Source organism: Oncorhynchus nerka, unplaced genomic scaffold (assembly GCF_034236695.1).
Source record: "Oncorhynchus nerka isolate Pitt River unplaced genomic scaffold, Oner_Uvic_2.0 unplaced_scaffold_1832, whole genome shotgun sequence".
NCBI lineage: Eukaryota > Metazoa > Chordata > Actinopteri > Salmoniformes > Salmonidae > Oncorhynchus > Oncorhynchus nerka.
The window spans coordinates 7,005-28,717 of NW_027039489.1; the positions used below are offsets into that span (position 1 = coordinate 7,005).

The window sequence follows — 21,713 nt, forward strand, 5'->3', positions numbered from 1 at the left end:
AGTGAGGGGGATATCAAGGAGGAAGAGAGTGAGGGGGATATCAAGGAGGAAGACTGCGAGAGGGGATATCAAGGTAGAAGACAGCGAGGGGGATATCAAGGTAGAAGACAGCGAGGGGGATATCAAGGAGGAAGACAGTGAGAGGGGATATCAAGGAGGAAGACAGTGAGGGGGATATCAAGGAGGAAGACAGTGAGGGGGATATCAAGGAGGAAGACAGTGAGGGGGATATCAAGGAGGAAGAAATTGAGAGGGGATATCAAGGAGGAAGACAGTGAGGGGGATATCAAGGAGGAAGACAGTGAGGGGATATCAAGGAGGAAGACTGCGAGAGGGGATATCAAGGAGGAAGACAGTGAGGGGGATATCAAGGAAGAAGACAGCGAGGGGATATCAAGGAGGAAGACAGCGAGAGGGGGATATCAAGGAGGAAGACAGTGAGGGGGATATCAAGGAGGAAGAAATTGAGAGGGGATATCAAGGAGGAAGACAGTGAGGGGGATATCAAGGAGGAAGACAGTGAGGGGGATATCAAGGAGGAAGACTGCGAGAGGGGATATCAAGGAGGAAGACAGTGAGGGGGATATCAAGGAAGAAGACAGCGAGGGGATATCAAGGAGGAAGACAGCGAGAGGGGGATATCAAGGAGGAAGACAGCGAGAGGGGGATATCAAGGAGGAAGACTGCGAGAGGGGGATATCAAGGAGGAAGACAGCGAGAGGGGGATATCAAGGAGGAAGACAGTGAGAGGGGGATATCAAGGAGGAAGACAGCGAGGGGGGATATCAAGGAGGAAGACAGTGAGGGGGGATATCAAGGAGAAAGACAGTGAGAGGGGGATATCAAGGAGGAAGACAGCGAGGGGGGATATCAAGGAGGAAGACAGTGAGAGGGGATATCAAGGAGGAAGACTGCGAGAGGGGGATATCAAGGAGGAAGACAGCGAGAGGGGGATATTAAGAGGGAACAGAAAGCGACAGCTCTCGTCTGCTTATGAATTTTCAGTTTTTTTGGCAGGCATTGCTCTCTCTCTCTCTCTCTCTCTCTCTCTCTCTCTCTCTATCTCTCTCTGTGTGTGTGTGTGTATATGTGTGTGTGTTTCTCTGTGTGTGTGTGTGTGTCTCTCCTATTTGCATAGCTCTCATCCCCTGTAGGGCATAAAACACAATGCCAGCTCCCCTGGGGTGTCCTTATTTAACCACAATCTTTTTTGTTTGTCTTAATTTACTCCTACATTTTTTATATTCCAACTGCTCATTGGCAGAGAGACGTACAGTACATCAGAACAGGGGGTCGTTGGAAGTGCATGTAAAATTAGATTAGGACAATATAACCAGAATAGCATGAATAATGATTTTGTTGACTTTATCGAGTTCATTTTTACAGGGACAGTACACATTAATCGACGTTTCAGTAAAAGTGACGGTTTTAGCTCGTTTTCAACCGCAGTCCTTGGGGATGTTAGAGAGTCCATGAGCAGGTGGACACTAAATTTAGTCCTCAAATACCCACAAATCACACAAATATATGATTCACTGATTACAAAGAAACCATGCCTAAAGAAACCTAACTGAGCAGACAATATCCTGATGATCAAGAGGGGAACAACCAGACGGATGTAACCGTGTTGTTTTTAACAGCAGGTCCTGCCCTCTAAAGGCATCCGCATGCTTCCCAGACGGATGTAACCGTGTTGTTTTTAACAGCAGGTCCTGCTCTCTAAAGGCATCCGCATGCTTCCCAGACGGATGTAACCGTGTTGTTTTTAACAGCAGGTCCTGCTCTCTAAAGGCATCCGCATGCTTCCCAGCCGGATCCGCAGGTCCTGCTTCCATCCGCATGCTTCGACGGATGTAACCGTGTTGTTTTTAACAGCAGGTCCTTAAAGGCATCCATGCAGGTGTAACCTGTTGTTTTTAACAGCAGGTCCTGCTCTCTAAAGGCATCCGCATGCTTCCCAGCGGATGTAACCGTGTTGTTTTAACAGCAGGTCCTGTAAATGCTTCCCAGCCGGATGTAAATCGTGTTTTTAACAGCAGGTCCTGCTCTCTAAAGGCATCCGCATGCTTCCCAGACGGATGTAACCGTGTTGTTTTAACAGCAGGTCCTGCTCTCTAAAGGCATCCGCATGCTTCCCAGCCGGATGTAACCGTTGTTTTTAACAGCAGGTCCTGCTCTCTAAAGGCATCCGCATGCTTCCCAGACGGATGTAACCGTGTTGTTTTAACAGCAGGTCCTGCTCTCTAAAGGCATCCGCATGCTTCCCAGACGGATGTAACCGTGTTGTTTTTAACAGCAGGTCCTGCTCTCTAAAGGCATCCGCATGCTTCCCAGCCGGATGTAACCGTGTTGTTTTTAACAGCAGGTCCTTAAAGGCATCCATGCTTCCCAGGTGTAACCGTGTTGTTTTTAACAGCAGGTCCTGCTCTCTAAAGGCATCCGCATGCTTCCCAGGCGGATGTAACCGGGTTGTTTTAACAGCAGGTCCTGCTCTCTAAAGGCATCCGCATGCTTCCCAGCGATGTAACCGTGTTGTTTTTAACAGCAGGTCCTGCCCTCTGAAGGCATCCGCATGGCATGTAACCGCAGCAGGTCCTGCTTCCATCCGCATGCTTGGCGGATGTAACCGTGTTGTTTTAACAGCAGGTCCTGCTCTCTAAAGGCATCCGCATGCTTCCCAGACGGATGTAACCGTGTTGTTTAACAGCAGGTCCTGCCCTCTAAAGGCATCCGCATGCTTCCAGCCGGATGTAACCGTGTTGTTTTTAACAGCAGGTCCTGCTCTCTAAAGGCATCCGCATGCTTCCCAGACGGATGTAACCTTTTTAACAGCAGGTCCTGCTCTCTAAAGTCCATTTCCCAGACGGATGTAACCGGGTTGTTTTAACAGCAGGTCCTGCTCTCTAAAGGCATCCGCATGCTTCCCAGCCGGATGTAACCGTGTTGTTTTTAACAGCAGGTCCTGCCCTCTGAAGGCATCCGCATGCTTCCCAGCCGGATGTAACCGTGTTGTTTTAACATCCTGCCCTCTGAAGGCATCCGCTTCCCAGACGGATGTAACCGTGTTGTTTTAACAGCAGGTCCTGCTCTCTAACATCCGCAGCTTCCCAGTCCTGTTGTTTTTAACAGCAGGTCCTGCCCTCTAAAGGCATCCGCATGCTTCCCAGACGGATGTAACCGTGTTGTTTTTAACAGCAGGTCCTGCTCTCTAAAGGCATCCGCATGCTTCCCAGACGGATGTAACCGTGTTAACAGCAGGTCCTGCTCTCTAAAGGCATCCGCATGCTTCCCAGACGGATGTAACCGTGTTCTTTTAACAGCAGGTCCTGCTCTCTAAAGGCATCCGCAGGACGGATGTAACCGTGTTCTTTTAACAGCAGGTCTGCTCTCTAAAGGCATCCGCATGCTTCCCAGACCGGATGTAACTTTGTTTTTAACAGCAGGTCCTGCCCTCTAAAGGCATCCGCATGCTTCCCAGACGGATGTAACCGTGTTTTAACAGCAGGTCCTTTCTAAAGGCATCCGCAGCAGGGATCCGTGTTATTTTTAACAGCCCTGCTCTCTAAAGGCATCCGCATGCTTCCTGTAGCGGATGTAACCGTGTTGTTTTTAACAGCAGGTCCTGCTCTCTAAAGGCATCCGCATGCTTCCCAGCCGGATGTAACCGTGTTCTTTTAACAGCAGGTCCTGCTCTCTAAAGGCATCCGCATGCTTCCCAGACGGATGTAACCGTGTTGTTTTAACAGCAGGTCCTGCTCTCAAAGGCATCCGCATGCTTCCCAGACGGATGTAACCGTGTTGTTTTAACAGCAGGTCCTGCTCTCTAAAGGCATCCGCATGCTTCCCAGCCGGATGTAACCGTGTTGTTTTTAACAGCAGGTCCTGCTCTCTAAAGGCATCCGCATGCTTCCCAGCCGGATGTAACCGTGTTGTTTTAACAGCAGGTCCTGCTCTCTAAAGGCATCCGCATGTTTCCCAGACGGATGTAACCGTGTTGTTTTTTTTTTAACAGCAGGTCCTGCTCTCTAAAGGCATCCGCATGCTTCCCAGACGGATGTAACCGTGTTGTTTTTAACAGCAGGTCCTGCTCTCTAAAGGCATCCGCATGCTTCCCAGCAGGATGTAACAACGTGTTTTTTAACAGCAGGTCCTGCCCCTCTAAAGGCATCCGCATGCTTCCCAGACGGATGTAACCGTGTTGTTTTAACAGCAGGTCCTGCTCTCTAAAGGCATCCGCATGCTTCCCAGCCGGATGTAACCGTGTTGTTTTAACAGGGTCCTGCTCTCTAAAGGCATCCGCATGCTTCCCAGACGGATGTAACCGGGTTGTTTTTGCAGCAGGTCCTGCTCTCTAAAGGCATCCGCATGCTTCCCAGCCGGATGTAACCCGTGTTGTTTTAACAGCAGGTCCTGCTCTAAAGGCATCCGCATGCTTCCCAGACGGATGTAACCGTGTTGTTTTTAACAGCAGGTCCTGCCCTCTAAAGGCATCCGCATGCTTCCCAGCTGGAAGAGTTTGTGCAAATATTATGACATTTTTGATGTTTTTGTTTGTTTTGGATTTACTTACGTTTTTTTTCCGGTTGTTCGGGCACAAATTTTTTTCTTGAGGCAAGCCGAAGTTGGTAGCCAAAGTCTACGCCCCTACATCAGTGATTGGTCAACAGTAGGGATTCTTCAGTACAGTCTTTGTTGTCATTCATGCACATTTAGTCATTGAGAAATACTGTTCCAAACATCTTAGTTTTGGACTTCTCGTCCAAAACGTCAAAGTTAATGACAGATTTCTTAAATTATCTTAGAGTAATTCTGAATATTGTGAGGAAGTGAATGCTGGCTAACAGCATCTCAAAATAGACAAACAGTACTATTGACGCTTTTTCCGTGTTTTTCAAGTGAATGTCTTTTATGTGAGCACACCTGTTCGGTTCAACGAGCCGACTTCGGCTAGCCGCCAGCGGAACTGAAGCATGCTGACGCCTTAACCGCCTACCTGTGTGTGTGTGTGTCTTTGGGTGTCTGTCTGTCTGTGTGTTTGTGATCTTTTGGGTCCTTTGTACTCCGATGCTGGATCCAAACATAAAAAATGTATTGTGTGTGTGTGTGTGTGTGTGTGTGTGTGTGTGTGTGTGTGTGTGCTCCTGCAGGGATAAGGATGTTCTGTGGCAGAAATCGGACGCTCTGGAGTTTGAGCAGAAGCTGTGGGCAGAGGAGCGGTTTGTTGCAGGACAAGAGACCACCCACTGCCTGGGCTGCCAGGCCCATTTCACCTGGTGGTTACGCCGACATAACTGCAGGTGGGCACAGAGAGGGCGCTGACTCACTAGATGGCCTTGTTATGTCTTGTTACAGGAACAATGGACAACATGTTAAGCGCTACTAGCAACACAACCAGATAGCAGAGGAAGAGTAGGCAATGATTTGACTGAGATTTCAACTTGTGTTTTCACACAATACACTGCCAGTCTTGAGATTTGGATTAGTGATCAGTGCATGTAGTGGAAACAGGAAGTAAAATCAAACCAATGTTATTTGTCACATGCGCTGAATACAGTCTTATTTACAAGCCCTAACAGACAATTCAGTTTTAAGAAAATTCCCAAAAAGGGAAGAGGTAAGAATGACAAATATAAAGAGCAGCAGTAAATAACAATAGCGGGGCTATATACAGGGGTACCGGGTACAGAGTCAATGTGGAGGCTATATACAGGGGTACCGTACAGAGTCAATGTGGAGGCTATATACAGGGTGTTACGTACAGAGTCAATGTGGAGGCTATATTGGGGGTACCGGTACAGAGTCAATGTGGAGGCTATATACAGGGGGTACCGGTACAGAGTCAATGTGGAGGCTATATACAGGGTGTTACGGTACAGAGTCAATGTGGAGGCTATATACAGGGGGTACCGGTACAGAGTCAATGTGGAGGCTATATACAGGGTGTTACGGTACAGAGTCAATGTGGAGGCTATATAGATGGGGTACCGGTACAGAGTCAATGTGGAGGCTATATACAGGGGGTACCGGTACAGAGTCAATGTGGAGGCTATATACAGGGGGTACCAGTACAGAGTCAATGTGGAGGCTATATACATGTGGTACCAGTACAGAGACAATGTGGAGGCTATATACAAGGTGTTACGGTACAGAGTCAATGTGGAGGCTATATACAGGGGGTACCAGTACAGAGTCAATGTGGAGGCTATATACAGGGGGTACCGCTACAGAGTCAATGTGGAGGCTATATACAGGGGGTACCGGTACAGAGTCAATGTGGAGGCTATATACAGGGTGTTACGGTACAGAGTCAATGTGGAGGCTATATACAGGGGTTACCAGTACAGAGTCAATGTGGAGGCTATATACAGGGGGTACCGGTACAGAGTCAATGTGGAGGCTATATACAGGGTGTTACGGTACAGAGTCAATGTGGAGGCTATATACAGGGTGTTACGGTACAGAGTCAATGTGGAGGCTATATACAGGGGTACCGGCACAGAGTCAATATGAGGCTATATACAGGGGGTACCGGTACAGAGTCAATGTGGAGGCTATATACAGGGGGCACCTTACAGAGTCAATGTGGAGGAATATACAGGGTGTTACAGTACAGAGTCAATGTGGAGCCTACATACAGGGGCAACCGGTACAGAGTCAATGTGGAGGCTATATACAGGGGTTACCAGTACAGAGTCAATGTGGAGGCTATATACAGGGGTACACGGTACAGAGTCAATGTGGAGGCTATATACAGGGGGTACCGGTACAAAGTCAATGTGGAGGCTATATACAGGGGGTACCGGTACAGAGTCAATGTGGAGGCTATATACAGGGGTTACCAGTACAGAGTCAATGTGGAGGCTATATACAGGGGGGCACCGGTACAGAGTCAATGTGGAGGCTATATACAGGGGTACCGGTACAAAGTCAATGTGGAGGCTATATACAGGGGGTACCGGTACAGAGTCAATGTGGAGGCTATATACAGGGGGTACAGAGTCAATGTGGAGGCTATATACAGGGGGTACCGGTACAGAGTCAATGTGGAGGCTATATACAGGGGTACCGGTACAGAGTCAATATGAGGCTATATACAGGGGGCACGTACAGAGTCAATGTGGAGGCTATATACAGGGGTACCCGGTACAGAGTCAATGTGGAGGGAATATACAGGGTGTTACAGTACAGAGTCAATGTGGAGGCTACATACAGGGGGTACCGGTACAGAGTCAATGTGGAGGCTATATACAGGGGTTACCAGTACAGAGTCAATGTGGAGGCTATATACAGGAGGTACCGGTACAGAGTCAATGGAGGCTATATACAGGGGTACCGGTACAGAGTCAATGTGGAGGCTATATACAGGGGGTACCGGTACAGAGTCAATGTGGAGGCTATATACAGGGTGTTACGGTACAGAGTCAATGTGGAGGCTATATACAGGGGGCACCGGTACAGAGTCAATGTGGAGGCTATATACAGGGTGTTACGGTACAGAGTCAATGTGGAGGCTATATACAGGGGGCACGTACAGAGTCAATGTGGAGGCTATATACAGGGGTACCGGTACAGAGTCAATGTGGAGGCTATATAGATGGGGCACCGGTACAGAGTCAATGTGGAGGCTATATACAGGGGGTACCAGTACAGAGTCAATGTGGAGGCTATATACAGGGGTACCGATACAGAGTCAATGTGGAGGCTATATACAGGGGTTACCAGTACAAAGTCAATGTGGAGGCTATATACAGGGGGTACCGGTACAGAGTCAATGTGGAGGCTATATACAGGGCACCGGTACAAAGTCAATGTGGAGGCTATATACAGGGGTACGGTACAGAGTCAATGTGGAGGCTATATACAGGGTGTTACGGTACAGAGTCAATGTGGAGGCTATATACAGGGGGTACCGGTACAGAGTCAATGTGGAGGCTATATACAGGGTGTTACGGTACAGAGTCAATGTGGAGGCTATATACAGGGGGTACCGGTACAGAGTCAATGTGGAGGCTATATACAGGGGTACCGGTACAGAGTCAATGTGGAGGCTATATACAGGGGGCACCGGTACAGAGTCAATGTGGAGGCTATATACAGGGTGTTACGGTACAGAGTCAATGTGGAGGCTATATACAGGGGTACCGGTACAGAGTCAATGTGGAGGCTATATACAGGTGTTACGGTACAGAGTCAATGTGGAGGCTATATACAGGGGTACCGGTACAGAGTCAATGTGGAGGCTATATAGATGGGGGCACCGGTACAGAGTCAATATGGAGGCTATATACAGGGGTACCAGTACAGAGTCAATGTGGAGGCTATATACAGGGGTACCGGTACAGAGTCAATAATGGAGGCTATATACAGGGGGTACCGATACAGAGTCAATGTGGAGGCTATATACAGGGGGTACCAGTACAGAGTCAATGTCAATGTGGAGGCTATATACAGGGGGTACCAGTACAGAGTCAATGTCAATGTGGAGGCTATATACAGGGGGTACCAGTGCAGAGTCAATGTCAATGTGGAGGCTATATACAGGGGGTACCAGTGCAGAGTCAATGTCAATGTGGAGGCTATATACAGGGGGTACCAGTGCAGAGTCAATGTCAATGTGGAGGCTATATACAGGGGTACCAGTGCAGAGTCAATGTCAATGTGGAGGCTATATACAGGGGTACCAGTGCAGAGTCAATGTCAATGTGGAGGCTATATACAGGGGTACCAGTGCAGAGTCAATGTCAATGTGGAGGCTATATACAGGGGTACCAGTGCAGAGTCAATGTCAATGTGGAGGCTATATACAGGGGTTTAGTGCAAAGTCAATGTCAATGTGGAGGCTATATACAGGGGTACCAGTGCAGAGTCAATGTCAATGTGGAGGCTATATACAGGGGTACCAGTGCAGAGTCAATGTCAATGTGGAGGCTATACAGGGGTACCAGTACAGAGTCAATGTCAATGTGGAGGCTATATACAGGGGGTACCAGTACAGAGTCAATGTGGAGGCTATATACAGGGGTACCGGTAATAGAGTCAATGTGGAGGCTATATAGATGTAAAATCGTACAGAGTCAATGTGAGGCTATATACAGGGGTACCGGTACGATCAATGTGGAGGCTATATACAGGGGGTACGTGCAAGAGTCAATGTGGAGGCTATATACAGGGCAAGTTACGGTACAGAGTCAATGTGGAGGCTATATACAGGGGTACCGGTACAGAGTCAATGTGGAGGCTATATACAGGGTGTTACGGTACAGAGTCAATGTGGAGGCTATATACAGGGTGTTACGGTACAGAGTCAATGTGGAGGCTATATACAGGGGTACCGGTACAGAGTCAATGTGGAGGCTATATACAGGGTGTTACGGTACAGAGTCAATGTGGAGGCTATATACAGGGGTACCAGTACAGAGTCAATGTGGAGGCTATATACAGGGGTACCAGTACAGAGTCAATGTGGAGGCTATATACATGTGGTACCAGTACAGAGTCAATGTGGATACTATATACAGGGTGTTGCGGCACAGAGTCAATGTGGAGGCTATATTCAGGGGTGCCAGTACAGAGTCAATGTGGAGGCTATATACAGGGTGTTACGGTACAGAGTCAATGTGGAGGCTATATACATGGTACCAGTACAGAGTCAATGTGAGGCTATATACAGGGGCACCGCTACAGAGTCAATGTGGAGGCTATATACAGGGGGTACCGCTACAGAGTCAATGTGGAGGCTATATACAGGGGGCACCGGTACAGAGTCAATGTGGAGGCTATATATACAGGGTGTTACGGTCAGAGTCAATGTGGAGGCTATATACAGGGTGTTACGGTACAGAGTCAATGTGGAGGCTATATACAGGGGTACCAGTACAGAGTCAATGTGGAGGCTATATACAGGTGTTACGGTACAGAGTCAATGTGGAGGCTATATACATGGGGTACGGTTTAGAGTCAATGTGGAGGCTATATACAGGGGTACCGCTACAGAGTCAATGTGGAGGCTATATACAGGGGTACCGGTACAGAGTCAATGTGGAGGCTATATATTGGGTGTTACGGTACAGAGTCAATGTGGAGGCTATATACAGGGTGTTACGGTACAGAGTCAATGTGGAGGCTATATACAGGGTGTTACGGTACAGAGTCAATGTGGAGGCTATATACAGGGGGGTACCGGTACAGAGTCAATATGAGGCTATATACAGGGAAATGCAGAGTCAATGTGGAGGCTATATACAGGGGTACCGCTACAGAGTCAATGTGGAGGAATACACAGGGGTGTTACAGTACAGAGTCAATGTGGAGGCTATATACAGGTGGTACCGGTACAGAGTCAATGTGGAGGCTATATACAGGGTTACCAGTACAGAGTCAATGTGATAGGCTATATACAGGGGTACTGGTACAGAGTCAATGTGGAGGCTATATACAGGGGGCACCGGTACAGAGTCAATGTGGAGGCTATAGATGGGGTACCGGTACAGAGTCAATGTGGAGGCTATATACAGGGTTGCCGGTACAGAGTCAATGTGGAGGCTATATACAGGGGTACCGGTACAGAGTCAATGTGGAGGCTATATACAGGGGGCACCGATACAGAGTCAATGTGGAGGCTATATACAGGGGTACCAGTACAGAGTCAATGTCAATGTGGAGGCTATATACAGGGGTACCAGTACAGAGTCAATGTCAATGTGGAGGCTATATACAGGGGTACCAGTGCAGAGTCAATGTCAATGTGGAGGCTATATACAGGGGGTACCAGTGCAGAGTCAATGTCAATGTGGAGGCTATATACAGGGGCACCAGTGCAGAGTCAATGTCAATGTGGAGGCTATATACAGGGGTACCAGTGCAGAGTCAATGTCAATGTGGAGGCTATATACAGGGGTACCAGTGCAGAGTCAATGTCAATGTGGAGGCTATATACAGGGGGTACCAGTGCAGAGTCAATGTCAATGTGGAGGCTATATACAGGGGGTACCAGTGCAGAGTCAATGTCAATGTGGAGGCTATATACAGGGGGTACCAGTGCAGAGTCAATGTCAATGTGGAGGCTATATACAGGGGTACCAGTGCAGAGTCAAATGTCAATGTGGAGGCTATATACAGGGGGTACCAGTGCAGAGTCAATGTCAATGTGGAGGCTATATACAGGGGGTACCAGTGCAGAGTCAATGTGGAGGCTATATACAGGGGGTACCGGTACAGAGTCAATGTGGAGGCTATATAGATGGGGTACCGGTACAGAGTCAATGTGGAGGCTATATACAGGGCGTACCGGTACAGAGTCAATGTGGAGGCTATATACAGGGGGTACCGGTACAGAGTCAATGTGGAGGCTATATACAGGGTGTTACGGTACAGAGTCAATGTGGAGGCTATATACAGGGGGTACCGGTACAGAGTCAATGTGGAGGCTATATACAGGGTGTTACGGTACAGAGTCAATGTGGAGGCTATATACAGGGTGTTACGGTACAGAGTCACCGTGGATGCTACTACAGGGGCACCGGTACAGAGTCAATGTGGAGGCTATATATACAGGGTGTTACGGTACAGAGTCAATGTGGAGGCTATATACAGGGGTACCAGTACAGAGTCAATGTGAGGCTATATACAGGGGTACCAGTACAGAGTCAATGTGGAGGCTATATACATGTGGTACCAGTACAGAGTCAATGTGGAGGCTATATACAGGTGTTACGGTACAGAGTCAATGTGGGGAGGCTATATACAGGGGGTGCCAGTACAGAGTCAATGTGGAGGCTATATACAGGGTGTTACGGTACAGAGTCAATGTGGAGGCTATATACATGTGGTACCAGTACAGAGTCAATGTGGAGGCTATATACAGGGGGTACCGCTACAGAGTCAATGTGGAGGCTATATACAGGGGGTACCGCTACAGAGTCAATGTGGAGGCTATATACAGGGGGTACCGGTACAGAGTCAATGTGGAGGCTATATACAGGGTGTTACGGTACAGAGTCAATGTGGAGGCTATACAGGGTGTTACGGTACAGAGTCAATGTGGAGGCTATATACAGGGGGTACCGGTACAGAGTCAATGTGGAGGCTATATACAGGGTGTTACGGTACAGAGTCAATGTGGAGGCTATATACATGGGGTACGGTACAGAGTCAATGTGGAGCTATATACAGGGTACCGCTACAGAGTCAATGTGGAGGCTATATAGGGGCACCGGTACAGAGTCAATGTGGAGGCTATATACAGTGTTACGGTAGAGTCAATGTGGAGGCTATATACAGGTGTTACGGTACAGAGTCAATGTGGAGGCTATATACAGGGTGTTACGGTACAGAGTCAATGTGGAGGCTATATACAGGGGCACCGGTACAGAGTCAATATGAGGCTATATATACAGGGCACCGGTCAGAGTCAATGTGGAGGCTATATACAGGGGGCACCGCTACAGAGTCAATGTGGAGGGAATATACAGGGTGTTACAGTACAGAGTCAATGTGGAGGCTATATACAGGTGGTACCGGTACAGAGTCAATGTGGAGGCTATATACAGGGTTACCAGTACAGAGTCAATGTGGAGGCTATATACAGGGGCACCGGTACAGAGGAATGTGGAGGCTATATACAGGGTGTTACAGTACAGAGTCAATGTGGAGGCTATATACAGGGGGCACCGGTACAGAGTCAATGTGGAGGCTATATACAGGGTACCGGTACAGAGTCAATGTGGAGGCTATATAGATGGGGTACCGGTACAGAGTCAATGTGGAGCTATATACAGGGGGTACCGATATTAGAGTCAATGTGGAGGCTATATACAGGGGTACCAGTACAGAGTCAATGTCAATGTGGAGGCTATATACAGGGGTACCAGTACAGAGTCAATGTCAATGTGGAGGCTATATACAGGGGTACCAGTGCAGAGTCAATGTCAATGTGGAGGCTATATACAGGGGGTACCAGTGCAGAGTCAATGTCAATGTGGAGGCTATATACAGGGGTACCAGTGCAGAGTCAATGTCAATGTGGAGGCTATATACAGGGGTACCAGTGCAGAGTCAATGTCAATGTGGAGGCTATATACAGGGTACCAGTGCAGAGTCAATGTCAATGTGGAGGCTATATACAGGGGTACCAGTGCAGAGTCAATGTCAATGTGGAGGCTATATACAGGGGTACCAGTGCAGAGTCAATGTCAATGTGGAGGCTATATACAGGGGTACCAGTGCAGAGTCAATGTCAATGTGGAGGCTATATACAGGGGTACCAGTGCAGAGTCAATGTCAATGTGGAGGCTATATACAGGGGTACCAGTGCAGAGTCAATGTCAATGTGGAGGCTATATACAGGGGTACCAGTGCAGAGTCAATGTGGAGGCTATATACAGGGGTACCGGTACAGAGTCAATGTGGAGGCTATATAGATGGGGTACCGGTACAGAGTCAATGTGGAGGCTATATACAGGGGTACCGGTACAGAGTCAATGTGGAGGCTATATACAGGGTACCGGTACAGAGTCAATGTGGAGGCTATATACAGGGTGTTACGGTACAGAGTCAATGTGGAGGCTATATACAGGGGTACCCGGTACAGAGTCAATGTGGAGCTATATACAGGTGTTACGGTACAGAGTCAATGTGGAGGCTATATACAGGGTGTTACGGTACAGAGTCAATGTGGAGGCTATATACAGGGCACCGGTACAGAGTCAATGTGATAGGCTATATACAGGGTGTTTACGGTACAGAGTCAATGTGGAGGCTATATACAGGGGTACCAGTACAGAGTCAATGTGGAGGCTATATACAGGGGTACCAGTACAGAGTCAATGTGGAGGCTATATACATGTGGTACCAGTACAGAGTCAATGTGGAGGCTATATACAGGGTGTTACGGTACAGAGTCAATGTGGAGGCTATATACAGGGGTGCCAGTACAGAGTCAATGTGGAGGCTATATATACAGGGTGTTACGGTACAGAGTCAATGTGGAGCTATATACATGGTACCAGTACAGAGTCAATGTGGAGGCTATATACAGGGGGCACCGCTACAGAGTCAATGTGGAGGCTATATACAGGGGTACCGCTACAGAGTCCAATGTGGAGGCTATATACAGGGGTACCGGTACAGAGTCAATGTGGAGGCTATATACAGGGTGTTACGGTACAGAGTCAATGTGGAGGCTATATACAGGGTGTTACGGTACAGAGTCAATGTGGAGGCTATATACAGGGCACCAGTACAGAGTCAATGTGGAGGCTATATACAGGGTGTTACGGTACAGAGTCAATGTGGAGGCTATATACATGGGGTACCGGTACAGAGTCAATGTGGAGGCTATATACAGGGGGCCCGCTACAGAGTCAATGTGGAGGCTATATACAGGGGGCACCGGTACAGAGTCAATGTGGAGGCTATATACAGGGTGTTCGGTACAGAGTCAATGTGGAGGCTATATACAGGGTGTTACGGTACAGAGTCAATGTGGAGGCTATATACAGGGTGTTACGGTACAGAGTCAATGTGGAGGCTATATACAGGGGTACCGGTACAGAGTCAATATGAGGCTATATACAGGGGCACCGGTACAGAGTCAATGTGGAGGCTATATACAGGGGTACCGCTACAGAGTCAATGTGGAGGAATATACAGGGTGTTACAGTACAGAGTCAATGTGGAGGCTATATACAGGTGGTACCGGTACAGAGTCAATGTGGAGGCTATATACAGGGGTTACCAGTACAGAGTCAATGTGGAGGCTATATACAGGGGTACCGGTACAGAGTCAATGTGGAGGCTATATACGGGTGTTACAGTACAGAGTCAATGTGGAGGCTATATACAGGGGTACCGGTACAGAGTCAATGTGGAGAGCTATATACAGGGGGCACTGGTACAGAGTCAATGTGGAGGCTATATACAGGGTGTTACGGTACAGAGTCACCGTGGAGGCTATATACAGGGGTACCGGTACAGAGTCAATGTGGAGCTATATACATGGGGTACCGGTACAGAGTCAATGTGGAGGCTATATACAGGGGTACCGGTACAGAGTCAATGTGGAGGCTATATACAGGGTACCAGTACAGAGTCAATGTCAATGTGGAGGCTATATACAGGGGTACCAGTACAGAGTCAATGTCAATGTGGAGGCTATATACAGGGCACCAGTGCAGAGTCAATGTCAATGTGGAGGCTATATACAGGGGGTACCAGTGCAGAGTCAATGTCAATGTGGAGGCTATATACAGGGGGTACCAGTGCAGAGTCAATGTCAATGTGGAGGCTATATACAGGGGGTACCAGTGCAGAGTCAATGTCAATGTGGAGGCTATATACAGGGGTACCAGTGCAGAGTCAATGTCAATGTGGAGGCTATACAGGGGTACCAGTGCAGAGTCAATGTCAATGTGGAGGCTATATACAGGGGGTACCAGTGCAGAGTCAATGTCAATGTGGAGGCTATATACAGGGGGTACCAGTGCAGAGTCAATGTCAATGTGGAGGCTATATACAGGGGGTACCAGTGCAGAGTCAATGTCAATGTGGAGGCTATATACAGGGGGTACCAGTGCAGAGTCAATGTCAATGTGGAGGCTATATACAGGGGGTACCAGTGCAGAGTCAATGTGGAGGCTATATACAGGGGGTACCGGTACAGAGTCAATGTGGAGGCTATATAGATGGGGTACCGGTACAGAGTCAATGTGGAGGCTATATACAGGGGGTACCGGTACAGAGTCAATGTGGAGGCTATATACAGGGTGTTACGGTACAGAGTCAATGTGGAGGCTATATACAGGGGGTACCGGTACAGAGTCAATGTGGAGGCTATATACAGGGTGTTACGGTACAGAGTCAATGTGGAGGCTATATACAGGGTGTTACGGTACAGAGTCAATGTGGAGGCTATATACAGGGGGTACCGGTACAGAGTCAATGTGGAGGCTATATACAGGGTGTTACGGTACAGAGTCAATGTGGAGGCTATATACAGGGGCTACCAGTACAGAGTCAATGTGGAGGCTATATACAGGGGCACCAGTACAGAGTCAATGTGGAGGCTATATACATGTGGTACCAGTACAGAGTCAATGTGGAGGCTATATACAGGGGTGTTACGGTACAGAGTCAATGTGGAGGCTATATACAGGGGGTGCCAGTACAGAGTCAATGTGGAGGCTATATACAGGGTGTTACGGTACAGAGTCAATGTGGAGGCTATATACATGTGGTACCAGTACAGAGTCAATGTGGAGGCTATACAGGGGGTACCGCTACAGAGTCAATGTGGAGGCTATATACAGGGGTACCGCTACAGAGTCAATGTGGAGGCTATATACAGGGGGTACCGGTACAGAGTCAATGTGGAGGCTATATACAGGGTGTTACGGTACAGAGTCAATGTGGAGGCTATATACAGGGTGTTACGGTACAGAGTCAATGTGGAGGCTATATACAGGGGGTACCAGTACAGAGTCAATGTGGAGGCTATATACAGGGTGTTACGGTACAGAGTCAATGTGGAGGCTATATACATGGGGTACCGGTACAGAGTCAATGTGGAGGCTATATACAGGGGGTACCGCTACAGAGTCAATGTGGAGGCTATATACAGGGGGTACCGGTACAGAGTCAATGTGGAGGCTATATACAGGGTGTTACGGTACAGAGTCAATGTGGAGGCTATATACAGGGTGTTACGGTACAGAGTCAATGTGGAGGCTATATACAGGGTGTTACGGTACAGAGTCAATGTGGAGCTATATACAGGGGTACCGGTACAGAGTCAATATGAGGCTATATACAGGGGGTACCGGTACAGAGTCAATGTGGAGGCTATATACAGGGGGTACCGCTACAGAGTCAATGTGGAGGGAATATACAGGGTGTTACAGTACAGAGTCAATGTGGAGGCTATATACAGGTGGTACCGGTACAGAGTCAATGTGGAGGCTATATACAGGGGTTACCAGTACAGAGTCAATGTGAGGCTATATACAGGGGTACCGTGTACAGAGTCAATGTGGAGGCTATATACAGGTGTTACAGTACAGAGTCAATGTGGAGGCTATATACAGGGGTACCGGTACAGAGTCAATGTGGAGGCTATATATACAGGGGGTACTGGTACAGAGTCAATGTGGAGGCTATATACAGGGTGTTACGGTACAGAGTCAATGTGGAGGCTATATACAGGGGGGTACTGGTACAGAGTCAATGTGGAGGCTATATACAGGGGGTACCGGTACAGAGTCAATGTGGAGGCTATATACAGGGGCACCGATACAGAGTCAATGTGGAGGCTATATACAGGGGTACTGGTACAGAGTCAATGTGGAGGCTATATACAGGGGTACCGGTACAGAGTCAATGTGGAGGCTATATACAGGGTGTTACGGTACAGAGTCAATGTGGAGGCTATATACAGGGGGTACCGGTACAGAGTCAATGTGGAGGCTATATACAGGGTGTTACGGTACAGAGTCAATGTGGAGGCTATATACAGGGTGTTACGGTACAGAGTCAATGTGGAGGCTATATACAGGGGGTACCAGTACAGAGTCAATGTGGAGGCTATATACAGGGGGTACCGGTACAGAGTCAATGTGGAGGCTATATACAGGGGGTACCAGTACAGAGGCAATGTGGAGGCTATATACAGGGGTTACCAGTACAGAGTCAATGTGGAGGCTATATACAGGGGGTACCGGTACAGAGTCAATGTGGATGCTATATACAGGGGGTACCAGTACAGAGTCAATGTGGATGCTATATACAGGGGGTACCAGTACAGATGCAATGTGGAGGCTATATACAGGGGTTACCAGTACAGAGTCAATGTGGAGGCTATATACAGGGGGTACCGGTACAGAGTCAATGTGGAGGCTATATACAGGGTGTTACGGTACAGAGTCAATGTGGAGGCTATATACAGGGGTACCGGTACAGAGTCAATGTGGAGGCTATATACAGGGGGTACTGGTACAGAGTCAATGTGGAGGCTATATACAGGGTGTTACGGTACAGAGTCAATGTGGAGGCTATATACAGGGGGTACTGGTACAGAGTCAATGTGGAGGCTATATACATGGGGTACCGGTACAGAGTCAATGTGGAGGCTATATACAGGGTACCGATACAGAGTCAATGTGGAGGCTATATACAGGGTACTGGTACAGAGTCAATGTGGAGGCTATATACATGGGGTACCGATACAGAGTCAATGTGGAGGCTATATACAGGGGGTACCAGTACAGAGTCAATGTGGAGGCTATATACAGGGGGTACCGATACAGAGTCAATGTGGAGGCTATATACAGGGTGTTACGGTACAGAGTCAATGTGGAGGCTATATACAGGGTGTTACGGTACAGAGTCAATGTGGAGGCTATATACAGGGGGTACCGATACAGAGTCAATGTGGAGGCTATATACAGGGGGTACCAGTACAGAGTCAATGTGGAGGCTATATACATGGGGTACCGATACAGAGTCAATGTGGAGGCTATATACAGGGGGTACCAGTACAGAGTCAATGTGGAGGCTATATACATGGGGTACCGATACAGAGTCAATGTGGAGGCTATATACAGGGGGTACCGGTACAGAGTCAATGTGGAGGCTATATACATGGGGTACCGATACAGAGTCAATGTGGAGGCTATATACAGGGGGTACCGGTACAGAGTCAATGTGGAGGCTATATACATGGGGTACCGATACAGAGTCAATGTGGAGGCTATATACAGGGGGTACCAGTACAGAGTCAATGTGGAGGCTATATACAGGGGGTACCGATACAGAGTCAATGTGGAGGCTATATACAGGGTGTTACGGTACAGAGTCAATGTGGAGGCTATATACAGGGTGTTACGGTACAGAGTCAATGTGGAGGCTATATACAGGGGGTACAGATACAGAGTCAATGTGGAGGCTATATACAGGGGGTACCGGTACAGAGTCAATGTGGAGGCTATATACAGGGGGTACCGGTACAGAGGCATTGTACGGGTGCACCGGTGTCGAGGTAATTGAGGTATTGGCAGAGGAAGCTGTACTGGTAGTGCTTCTATTGCTTTTAGAGCTGACTGGACACGTCAGAGAGAGTCAGTGACTTTGTTTTGTTTGTATCGTGGCTTCCACAGACTTCGGTCTGACTGGTAATTTGAATGTAACTCTTGAATTGATGTTGAGAGAAAAGGTGCTCCGCTCTATTTAACTGTTGTACAATAGTTTCCAGAAAATGAGAACATCTGAGAGGTTTCAGGTTTTGGGTGAATGTTCCACAGTGTTCTAATACTACAGTACACTCTTCTTGTTTCAGGCTGTGTGGACGTGTCTTCTGCTACTACTGTAGTAACAACTTTGTGATGACCAAGCACAGTGGGAAGAAGGAGCGTTGCTGCAGGGAGTGTTACTCCCAGCACAGCGCCGTGGTGGAGAGGTTCACCGAGGGTGAGCTGAGCCCCTCCGATACCCAGCCACCTCCCCCCAGTTTTGGTCCTCACTCACCCCCCGAACCAGCCCCTACAAACCCACTCCCAGGGTTAAAGGTGAGATGTACACACATATGCAAACGCACAAATATCATACCCCCCAAGACATGCTAATCTCTCACCATTACAATAACAGGGGAGGTTAGCATTTTTTGGGGGGGTATGATATTTGTGCCTCTGTAACTCATCATTATTCATGATTCATTCAGGACTATCCATAATCATGGTAGCATCCGCATTGATGTAGAAGTGTTCAGAAACATATTATATTCGTATTTACAATAAAAGTGACTCCAAAATGACAATACATTATTTTCCATTCATTGCTATTGGGCACAAAATAATATGAAACACAACCAAAACAAACAACAAATGCATCCAACAAGTTCGTAGAGTCACAAGCTTGATGAGGTCCTTGTCTGCTGGGAATATGGGACTAAAAGACTAAACGTTTGACAACTTTAATACACATAAAAGTGAATTTGTCCCAATACTCTTGTTTTGTTTTGTACAACACCCCTCATTTTGAAGTCGCCACAAAAAGTATCTAGTGAACTAAAGTATCTAGTGAACTAAAGTATCTAGTGAACTAAAGTATCTAGTGAACATAATGCAGCGGAATAATTCAGTTTGAGTCGTCAGGCAAGCCTTTTGGAGTAATTGTTTGACAATCGGATAAAAACATCATGACTTGTTGTGTTTATGCCACATTAAAAGGTAGGCTAATACATTTTCAAAGTTAAACAACATATCTTCACTATTAGGCCCATAAAGACCCTATTATATTAATAGGGATTTTATATGTAATTCTATGATTATGCCCATATAAAAAGAGAAGTGCTTGAACATATAGGATATACGTCTACCCAGTGATGCCAACTTAGCAATTTCGTTGCTAGATTTAGCAACTTTTCAGACTACCCTGGCAACTTTTTTTTCAAACAGCACCTAGCAACAAATTTAGCTACTTTAAAAAATGTATTTGGAACTTTTAGCAACTTTTGAAAGGTGACTCAAATGTTAAAATGCACGCATTTTCCATCTAAATCACACAAAAGCGATTTTCTCTGTCACACAGTCAGTCACAACACATGTGCCTGGCTGCAAAAGTGCATTGTGAGTGATGTCAGCAGCAGGCGCTCAGCTCGTGCCCAGGCAGCAGCAGGCCAGCAGCAATTTCAGCAAATTGCAAATCATTGTTGGCTGACTGCGGCAACAGTAGTACGGGTTCGATGAGCCAAACCCAATGATTATAGTTGGTCACTAATGTTTGATCTTGAACAGAACTTACAACATCAATCAACATGTCTCAATCAAAATTGTACAGCCAGAAGTACAGAAAAGAGTGGGAGTCTGTACCTGAACAAATGTCAAATCATATTTTTTTGCAGAGATGGCCAGTCAATTTGAGTGACGTTATTGTGTATTCTATGTAATGACGCAGTTTTACGTCATTACAAATCAACCTGTCTCTAGCAACTTACCCTGAAAATGAGTTGGCAACACTGCGTCTACCTCTGAGGATAGTAGACAGGCTGGTAAAGTACATCCAGAGAAAAGCCTTGGTGATCACAGTCTGTTAAACACACAATGTTATCTTAACAATGGCTTTTCTCTGTGTAAAACGTGTATGACTGTCTGGTATTGGAATAGGCATAGGTTTGACTTCCTGTCATGTCTTATGTAGCTCTTATGAAGGCTTTATGAATGTATACATAAGAGGCTACAGTAAAGTGTTACAGGTACATGACTGGTTTTGACGTCCTGTGCAGTGTCGGACCCCAGCGCCAAGTCTGATGACGCGGCCTATGACATCATCACGCAGGAGGAAGTGAACGGGACCTACGACAGCGACTCACTGTCCCAAACAACAGGCGGTTCACTGGAGGGAGAACAGGATGCGCGGCAACTGGGGGCGCTAGACATGTGAGTGCAACCAGACGTGGACAGATACCTAACCAAATAAAACACGCCCGCGCACACACACAAATGTGTATGTACACATCCACACACACACACACAAATGTGTACGTACACATACAAACACAGCATTCACAGTCCAAGTGTCCAGTCATGACAAACTCTCTCTCAAACAGTCATGTCAAAGTCATATGACAAACTCTCTCTCAAATCTCTGAAAGACAAAAAGTTCAGTGTGACCTTCACACATTCTGCTGCCTTCCATTTATGAACACCTGCTGCTGAAATGATTGTAAA

The 21,713-nt window shown here is 47.4% G+C and overlaps 1 protein-coding gene across 1 annotated transcript; it reads left to right on the plus strand.

Annotated features, from left to right (window-relative positions):
• The first annotated feature begins 5,238 nt into the window (after positions 1-5,238).
• On the plus strand, positions 5,239-21,416 carry LOC135567759 (CDK5 and ABL1 enzyme substrate 2-like). Its single transcript, XM_065014979.1, has 3 exons — positions 5,239-5,297; positions 19,325-19,553; positions 21,269-21,416. The coding sequence occupies exons 2-3, from the start codon at positions 19,371-19,373 to the stop codon at positions 21,329-21,331; spliced, it is 246 nt and encodes an 81-aa protein (XP_064871051.1). The 5' UTR covers positions 5,239-5,297; positions 19,325-19,370; the 3' UTR covers positions 21,332-21,416.
• Positions 21,417-21,713: the final 297 nt, after the last annotated feature.

What these genes read in the sequence shown, in the direction of transcription:
- LOC135567759 (XM_065014979.1), top strand. Translation starts at nt 19,371, where the DNA reads ATGACCAAGCACAGTGGGAAGAAGGAGCGTTGCTGCAGGGAGTGTTAC. An exon ending in ACCCACTCCCAGGGTTAAAG is followed by an intron (nt 19,554 to 21,268) that starts GTGAGATGTACA and finishes CGTCCTGTGCAG; the next exon opens with TGTCGGACCCCAGCGCCAAG.